Source organism: Pinus tabuliformis, chromosome 2_2, assembly GCF_031772625.1.
Source record: "Pinus tabuliformis cultivar Carrire ecotype Pingquan chromosome 2_2, CPIR1, whole genome shotgun sequence".
NCBI lineage: Eukaryota > Viridiplantae > Streptophyta > Pinopsida > Pinales > Pinaceae > Pinus > Pinus tabuliformis.
Genome location: NC_142300.1, coordinates 909,655,593 through 909,665,019, shown reverse-complemented (window position 1 = coordinate 909,665,019; position 9,427 = coordinate 909,655,593). Strand labels below are relative to the sequence as shown.

At 35.7% G+C, this 9,427-nt stretch overlaps 1 protein-coding gene across 1 annotated transcript; it reads right to left on the bottom strand.

Annotated features, from left to right (window-relative positions):
• Positions 1-2,301: 2,301 nt before the first annotated feature.
• LOC149195963 (caffeic acid 3-O-methyltransferase-like) lies at positions 2,302-4,609 on the bottom strand. Its single transcript, XM_089408972.1, has 3 exons — positions 3,642-4,609; positions 2,846-2,910; positions 2,302-2,729 (listed from the first exon to the last, which is right to left on the bottom strand). Exons 1-3 carry the CDS (start codon positions 4,432-4,434, stop codon positions 2,430-2,432), a joined length of 1,158 nt encoding a protein of 385 aa, XP_089265098.1. The 5' UTR covers positions 4,435-4,609; the 3' UTR covers positions 2,302-2,429.
• Between the last annotated feature and the right edge of the window lie 4,818 nt (positions 4,610-9,427).

The following is a 9,427-nucleotide window of genomic DNA, read 5'->3' as shown; positions in this document are numbered from 1 at the left end:
TATCTATGTAAAATACCAATTGCTTCGCATAATAGATATTTAGAGCAGCGTAACAACAACAAGGGTAGTTTTTCTGCCGGAAGGGTTTCCACTAGAAATCTTGTGTCTCCTATTTGTTTGATGGTTTTGTCATGTATTGTTTCTCTTATGGTTGTTTGATTTAGTTGCTTACATTGTTAATGATTATGTGATGATAAAATGTGCTACTGATTAATATATGTAATTCAATAGTGAAGTTTAAATTGGTGAAATTTGTTAATAAGATACACTATTGATTCACACCGCCTTAGTAGCGCTCAAGGTTTACAACACAAATCTACATTCCAAATGGGAATTTTTCTTTAGAACATATGAAGGAAAGCTTATTTCTATATCACTTAATTTTTCTTCCAAAAACTATAAGTCAATAGTTAACTTAACCTACCTAGGTCTATTCTTTTATTAAAAAAACTAAATTTGTCTTAGAGGTAGTCAATAAAATAATGATATCATTTGGTTTCAAACTATAATTAGAGATTGAAATTGTGTCCACTCTAATCTTATATCAAGGAAAATTGTTTCTCTCAATTCCTTCTCTTACATTCATCATAGCGAACCTACAGTAGAAATGATGTCTAAGAAGGATATATTGAAGGATGTACATTTTCTATTCTAGATGTAGGGATCATAATCTAGTTCAACGAATGACACTATGGGGGAATTAAAATTACCATATTTCTAACGAAATTGTAGCCTAGAATGTTGACTCAAGACATAAGATGGGCATAAAATATGTATCAAGTGAAGTGGAAATAAAAATGGAATTAATATCCACATCAGTATTTGAAGCTCGATTAAAACCATATGAGATTATAAACCAAAACAATGGAAGAGGAATGATTGAGTGAGCTCAATGTTATCGATTTAGGATATATTGGTCCTAACAATGGAAAATGGGATAGCTCTTTACTCAGATTGTCAAGTTTACTTTAGCATATATATAACAAGTGTTAGGGACATTATCTCAAGAGAAATTGTGAGGAGAATTTGAAGATATCATAGGAGAGTTCTAACTTGCAAAATCATTTGAGATGATGGTAATGCTAAAAGACCGTATAATAATATTTCAATATTCAATTAAAAGGAAGAAATATTCATTAAAATTCTCTAAAATGTTACCAAGATCTCAATTGGACAATGAAGTTGATCTATTTTAAAAAATGAAAGAAGTGAAGAGAAGGTAAGGAATTTGAAACTATGCCGTGGGTCAAAATTACTATTGAATGACACCATGGTCTCAAGATTTTTAACATCTAATAAGCATGAAAAGAAAACAAATAATTTATTAGTTTTACATCTACATATCACTAGAGATGGTGGTGTTGTGAGGGTACATATAACACTATTATTGTGCATGTAGATCTCATTTATGAGAATCATGCATATATTATTGTCTAGCATAGAAATACTAAGGAAATGGTCCTAAGAAAATGCACTATAAATGGTAATAAGATACAAATCTTGGCCAACATGTTAGACAGGGTACTAAAGCAAGGAAGAATATTTGATTTAACTAGAACAATGATAATAAAAAATATTGGGAGGAAAGGTTAGTGTTTTATAAGATACATCCAATAAATCAAAAAATGTTAAGTGACACATAGAATCATTAAAGGCAATATGAATCAAGGATAAAACCATTCTTATTATCAATATCGAAAGAGTGAATGTTGAAGAGGAGTTGATACTTATAACCCTTAAAAAATGCACATACATGAATAAAGATTCAAGAGAATTTTAGAGTTATTCCTCCACTTGTAAGCTTGGGGTCTGCTCCAATGCACAAAAGAACTAATATTATTGGGATACAATTATGAAGAAGATATGACATCATTTTAAAATAATGTGGAGACAATAGGTGAAGGATACCCATCTCACGGAAGCAAATAATTGATATATTATTTTTTGAATATTTTAGTTATCATTAGAAATTTATGTCTATCTGAGCCTCCCATATATTTCCATTTGCACATAAAACTTGATATTTCTCAACCTCCCATATACTTCCATTTGTAGATAAAACTTGATATTTCTTAAAGAATAATCACTAGCAACATATCGTTATATTCATGGTACATTTATAATGCAATAACTCCTAAGGAAACACTTGTTCATATAACCTTACTAGCCTACTTTGGAAAGAAGTAATTAGTGTATAGAGAAGGATCTCATTTTGATGAAAATATATTTGATTGGAATGTGTATTTTTATGAAATCTGATTATGAAATTATAATTTGACTTGCTACAATAAACAAAACAACTAAAATACAAATTGATGTTATACTTCGTAAATAAAACATAAGGTGACTTGCTACAGTAAACAACGATACTGAAATGGAAATTGGCTTTGCACATAGCACTTGTACTAAAATAGAATTTGCTCCTCCACTTAGCATTTGAGTGCTTCAATAATTTTAGCGAGACTTCCTTTCCTTCCCACTATCTTAGACAGAGAAAATCCAGCTGACTGTAAAATTCCATTCCATTGCTCCCGAGTTCTTTCTCTTGCTCCAGGGAAAACATTCAACATAGCTATATCCATGAGTTGACCAGATCCTATTGGATCACTATCTTCGGTTATATCTAAAACTGCATCTACTATTATTAATTTACCTTCATCGGAAGTGGCCCTGTAACACATTTGAAGTAGCTTGATGCAGTCCTCATCATCCCATAGATGTAGTACGTGCTTTTAATATTGACAATTCCACAGAAAATCGAATCAGTAAGAAATGCACATACTATTGTACAATCCAACTCAGTAACATCAATAAGGCTTTTTACTTATAATGGTATACATCTAACCTTCATGAGAATCGCATCTCCAGAGGGCACGCTTTCAAACATGTCTCCACTAATGTGTGTGATACCTGGAATAGCAATAATGAATTTATATTAATAAAACTAAAATTTTAAATAAGGTTATTTAACCTTATAGCGGTATTCTAGCTATTTTAATTTTCTTTTTGGAGATTTCCTCGTTAAATTTGTATTTGTTTGAAATTCAAGGAGAATTTGTTAGAATTACAAAATTGATTTATAAACTCATCACAATATTAATGTTTTATGGGTTTTTCAGAATTATAAATTTATTTATATATTTAGAAATATATTAAAAAAAAAAGAAATATATTAAAAAAATTTCAGTTTAATTTAAAAGAGTAATTAAGATATCTCAATAAATAAAATAATACATTAAATTTATTGGTGATGAATAATAAAGAATAAATATGCTTTACATATAGAAAAGCTTCAAATTATCAAATTAATATACCTGATATAAGAGGCTTTTCTAACTTGTATTAAAACAAAACTTTTTCTTCTTTCTAGCTATTTAGTTATTAATTAAAGATGATACTAGTAATTTATGCGTCAAATGAGGATCAATCACATTATTAAGATTTAGTGCACATTTAAAACCAATTAATATGATTGCCCTCAGTATGAATTACATTAATTGGTTCCAAACTTAAACCAAATCAATCTTTATGATATAATTATTCGAAAAGACATTCTCATTTCCCATATAAATCACAAAAATGGAAATCTACATCGCAATTCAATACCGGGAAGAGTGAGTAAAATAACAAAAAGGTAATACCAGGAAGAGTGGGTGCTGTTGCAATGACGTGAGGAAGATCAAAATTGATGGCGTGGATGTGAGGATACAGGGAGATAATTTGACTAATCACTTCTCCGTGCCCTCCGCCCAAGTCGACCAGCGTGTTGACGTCTTTGAAGCCATCATAAGTTAAGATCTCCCTCATGTCCACCTTTGTTAGCGAGAGCATCGCTGCGTTGAAGACGTTGTTGACCTGCGGGTTGGTTGCTGCATAAGACCAAAAATCCTTGCCATTGCCACCAGAATTCTTGAAATTATCGCCGACATGGAGCACTCGCTCGTGAATGTGGTCCCAGGGTTGCCTGAGAAGAGCGTGGGTTGGCATGAGAGCCAGGGGAGCGAGGCTTAAGGGACTAATGTCCTCAGAGACGAAGTAGGTTTTGGTGAGATTGGTAAGCGTGTATTTCATGGTCATGGCCTCGGCTGCTCCGTTAATTTCCTGGGCATCTTTTGGTGGCTTGATCGCCTTCAAGATTCCCATGGCAGAAAGACAAGCAAGAATGCCCGAGAGGGCGTCCATGTCGGGAGCTTCAGAGGGGAGTTGGGAGGCAATCTGTTGGACGGAGAGAGGGGAATCCGGGCCCGCTTTCCAAATGATATCGGGGATTTTAAGACGAAGAGCACATTTTAGAAGAAAGGGGTTCGCTATAGAAAACGCCATTCTCAGGGCCGAAGCCTGCAGGAAGGCTTCCTCGTTCACTTCTAGGATATCCATGGCAGAACACTCTAGCAGCTTGACATCCTCGTGGGCTTCCATAGCCATACCTTTCATTTCCCTCGCCGAGAGCGCTTCAATTATCAAAGAGGTGGGGTGTCAAATATATAATTATCCCGATTGCAGGTTCGATAAAGCCGCTCACATGGAAGTGTAGATCCATCCTTTTATCTCCGTTTACATTAATATTGATTACCAAATTATTTTCACCGGAGAAAGGTGCTGCAGAAACTTTCTCAACGCCGCCTCTTTCGCTTATTGTGTACTACAACTGTATTGTCCTTCAGCTTTAATCGCGAAGCTCGAGATAAGATATGCACCGTGCACGTGCCTTCAGCGTTAATCGCGGAGCTCGAGATAAGATATGCACGTGCCTTCAGCTTTAATCGCGGAGCACGACAGATAAGATATCCAAGTGGAGAGAGAAGATTGAGGCTCTTCCGGTCTTCACTTTATAATTTAATGAAACTCACTCCCCCTAGCTGTACAATCGGAATTATAATTTTTTTAAATTAACATATTTTATTTTCTTGGTTTATAAGAGAATTAATTTAATTTTTATTTAAAAAATATTAATATAATAGTATTTAAAAAAAAAAAAAATTGTTTATACATATCAATTATTTTTTATTTAAAAAAATAATAATAATATTAAAAAAATATTAATAATAAATTTTTATAAATATATATAAATTATTATTACATAATTTATAAATGTCTAAATATTAAACGATTTTTATTTTATGAGTTATTATTTTAAGTTTGTTTGTTTGTTTTTTTTTTTTTTTTTTTTTAATTACTATAAATATAGATATATAAAATATAGTTTATTATTGTTGAATTGAGGCTTTTGTGATCTATATCAAGTTTATGAGAGATTTTTCGGCATAAATCACATGATATTTCATTTGTCGACGCGTTTCGAACCAACTAGTTATATATTCATGATTCTTTACAAGATAGATTGCAGACAAGAGTAAGTATGTTCCACCAACATCTGTCTCATGACATAATCTATTGTAGTGTCAAATCATCAATCGAAAGAGTGCAGAGATGCATCACTCACCACAACAAAAAAGAAAATAATAAACAGGCAAAACCAACAAAAATGCATTTAGTTCAATGCAAAAAAAAAAAAAAAACCAAAAATAGGGGAGGGAACTAGAACTAAACAAAACCATGTCATTGCTCTGACCACCATAAAAGAGTTCAAAGAACATGATCCCAAGGCAGATGGAGAGGCCAAGAGTGGAAAGAGAATCTGCCTCCAAATTTTGTTCCCGATAGACATCTCTAAAGTTGATTTCCGAGATGAGAGGTAGGACATTCCTAATCTGTAGCAACCAGTTGTAGAGATCGGGGACATCAAGAGATGGGATTCCTTTCACCCAGTTAATCGTAGATAAGGAGTTTCCAATGTTTAAGATTTTGTCAATGCCAAGTGAGGAAGCACATTGCAGGGTGCCCCAAAGAGCTAATAACTCAGCCCTACCGTTGTGTCCTCTACCACCATACCAGGAGAAATGGAAGTGAACATCTAGGTCAAATTGAAGAACAATCGCACATTCATAGTCACCACTGGAGGAAGCCCCATCAAAGAAACATATTGGATAAATTCTCTCCACATCAGAATAAGAGATAGATCGACGAGGGATTTTTTGTTGCCAAGAGACAATCTCTTGGAATAATTCCACTATACCTATAGTACCTCGTTTAATTTCCAAAGCTTTTCCTTAAAAAATAAGGGCATTACAAACCCTCCAAATGCCCCATAGAACATTGAGAGGGACAATCTTGTAGGCCTTCATTCTGTAGTTCCAAAGGAGTACACAATAATGGATGGAAGGTACATTACTAATAGTAGGGATTCCAAAATGAATTGATACCTCTGCCCACATTTTAGAGGCAAAAATGATAGCGCAGGAATAAGTGTGGGCCATTCTCTGAATCCAACCTACAAAGCAGGCACCATCGAGGGTTAGAAAAGACTCTTGAGAAGATTTTCCTAGGTCAATACTCTATTATGGATGGCGAGCCAAGAGAAGCATTTTAGCTTCAAGGGAGCATCCCATTTCCAAATGAGCAAGGTGAATTATGTCAATGGTAGGGGAAGAGAGTTCAAAGTGATGTGGTCGTAGGCCTCCTTGAGAGGGATTCTATCATTGACCATTTTCCCCCCTCCTCACCCCCCACACTAGCTTATCCAGACTCAGTGATAAGTGGATATTGACCATGCATAGACTACTGCGATAGTCTTCCCACTCAGTTGTCATGTCCTCCTATAAACCAATCTGCCATGCAAGTGACCAATCCTGAGCAACACGGACAAGTCTATATCTCTCCCACAAGCCAGCAAGGGTGTTCAACACCATATAGGAAAGAGATTTGATTATTTGTATTGGAAGAGAGTGGCATCCACTAAAACCCTTGATGGAATCCAAAACAATGTGGATCCTTTATCCATTTCCAACCACCCATCGAAGGCTACTGCTTAGCCATGGTAGAAAAACTCTAATACTTCTCTAAATCATGGAATGTCAGCTAGATGAAGGTTCCCCCTCAACAATACATTCCTCTATTATGCATTGAAGAGAGTATTTGTATTCATATTCTCTATCAGAGTCCTTTCTCACAAAATAACCTCAACAAATTTGCTTTGAAAAGGGCTAGGTTAAAGGATTGTGTGTCAATAATGCCCCAGCCTCCACATACAATCGACTTGGAAATGGAAATTAACCCAATTAAATGGATCCTCTTTACTTCACCAAAAACCAGACCAAACAAACTTAGCCACCATTGAGTCTATCTTGTTAATGAAATATTGGGGAAGATGAAAGAGATGCATCTAGTAGATCGAGATGCTAGTGAAGAAAACCTTTGTCATAATGACTATTCCACCCAATGTCAACCATCTTTGGTCCCAACAAAATAGTATTTTTTTTTTTTTGAAAGAAGACATTCCCAATCATTCAATAAGTACTTACTGAGCTTTAGAAAACATCCCAGGTATTTAAAGCCATCTATCATAGAGAGTATTTTTATTCCAAACAGGGATGCTATTTCAAGTACTTTTAAGTCATCCACCACCACATCTATTAGTTCAATTTTTGTCTTTGTTTATGTAGAGCCCAAAATATTTACCGAAATCCATGAAGATCCTATGAAAAGCGACCCACTTAGAGAGTATTGTTTCACGAGCACACAGTGCATCATAAACAAGCATCAACTGAGAAATTTTTCATCCTTTAGAGATTTTTCATCCATATATCAATGTTTCCTCAAACCTTGCCTTAACTCCCTTGTTGAAGGCATCCATGATCAGAATGAAAAGAAGCAGAGATAGTGCACATCATTAGTGAAGTTGATGGGTCCAACCCTCGTAACCCTCATAATCTGTCAATAATTAATATATTGATTAACCTGATAATTACATTCACAAATGCTTTGGATATTTGGTGGTTGATTCGTTTGATTGTGTAATTAATTAAATGGTACAGGTGGTTGGTGTGAGGGGGACACTTGTCCCAGCCTCGAACTTCGTTCACCCGCCTGTTGCTCTTACGCCCTAAACCCTCGTTTCATTTGGCATTTGCGACATTTGTTTGTTGTTACTGTGAGGGTTGTTACTTTGTTCGTCTGTGGTTCTGATAGTGGTTTAATGGTGCTCGGCCACGGGCTCTGCTCTGCCTGGTGGTATGGAAACTCTGTTTGTGATTGCCTGCTTGCTGGTTCTCCCGTCGATTTTGAACCTCGGCGCTGTGGTCGCTATTTCGTTGGCTCCTGTGGAGGGTTTCCTTCATTCCACAAATGGTGTTGATTACCCTCTCGAGGGAACTATTTCTGTTGGTGTTGATTCAAGTTTCTCTGAGTGTGTTTATTGTTTTGAATCTTCAATTCTCTATATGGTCATTTCTCTAGTTAACTGGTTGTTTTTCTACTGTCTCAGGTTGCGGCTAAAAGGTGACCCAGTCCTCATCTACAGCTCATCAATTTGGCAAGGTAAGCCTTCTCTCCTTGATTCAACTCGGTTTTATTTACTATCTTTGCTAAAAGATCTTGCTCCTTCTGAGCAGGGGGTCCTTGGTGGTTCATGGCTTATCGAGGTCTTCTACGATTCGGCTCCTCCTCTAGTAAGTATGAGCCGGCAAACCCTTGCTCTGTTCCTTCTTTCGATTAGGGTCTTATCCTTCCAGTTTTTTTTCTCCTCTAAATTGTGATTGCAGGTGGATGTTGGTGCTTTAGTTGCGAGCCTCTGTTCTTGTTGCGACTTGTTAGACTGGGTAGGGTCTTTCCATAAAATTTGTCTGTTGTCTGGTTCCCAGTCTGAGGGCCTCGACCTCTCTGTCAATTACCTTATGTCGTTTCCTCCGTCATTGGCATTATGTAGAAATGCCTTTGGGCCTACATGTAGTTGAATGTTTGTGTACAGTCTCTGTTTGTTTTTCGGTTTAACAGTCAGGGGTTTCGAACCCTGGTCCCTCCGGTTGTAAAGTTTCGATACATAGTCGCTCACTCAGTTTGGTTGTTGATCAGGGGTTTTGAACCCAGGTTTCATGATTTGAATTCTTCCGTTACGATCTTGTATTTTGATAGGGACTATAAATTTCTCGATATTTTGAATATAAATGATATACAGACTTTGTGAAAGGAAAATGAGAATGTTTGAGTTATATGGTACTTAGAACTATATGGACTTTTCGTGACTGTGTTGTTTTGCTTGCAAATTATCTCTCTGTTGTCATTCAGCTGTAATGTGGCCCGACTCCTTGTATGCTTTGGAAACTGTATTAATTAGTTGCTCTATTCGTTCGACTTTATTACTAGTTAATCCATCCTTTATACTTTCATAAGGCCTCTGTCACCCTGCTGGTTCTGGGATTTTCGATGTCTGTAAGAAATTAATCTGCCAGTGCTATATTACTGTTTAGGAACACACTCAATTTGTTTTAATCAGGAATAAATGTAACTTCTTGCTGCAAATGGATACAGATGCTTTCAGAGAATAATTGTGTAATTCTATTCTTCTTCTGCTATGATGGAATCAATCTTA

Coding starts and splice junctions, on each gene's coding strand:
- LOC149195963 (XM_089408972.1), bottom strand. CDS start 4,434: ATGAAAGGTATGGCTATGGAAGCCCACGAGGATGTCAAGCTGCTAGAG. Junction 2,911..3,641: donor AACAGCACCCACTCTTCCTG/GTATTACCTTTT, acceptor TTGCTATTCCAG/GTATCACACACATTAGTGGA. Junction 2,730..2,845: donor GAGATGCGATTCTCATGAAG/GTTAGATGTATA, acceptor CAATATTAAAAG/CACGTACTACATCTATGGGA.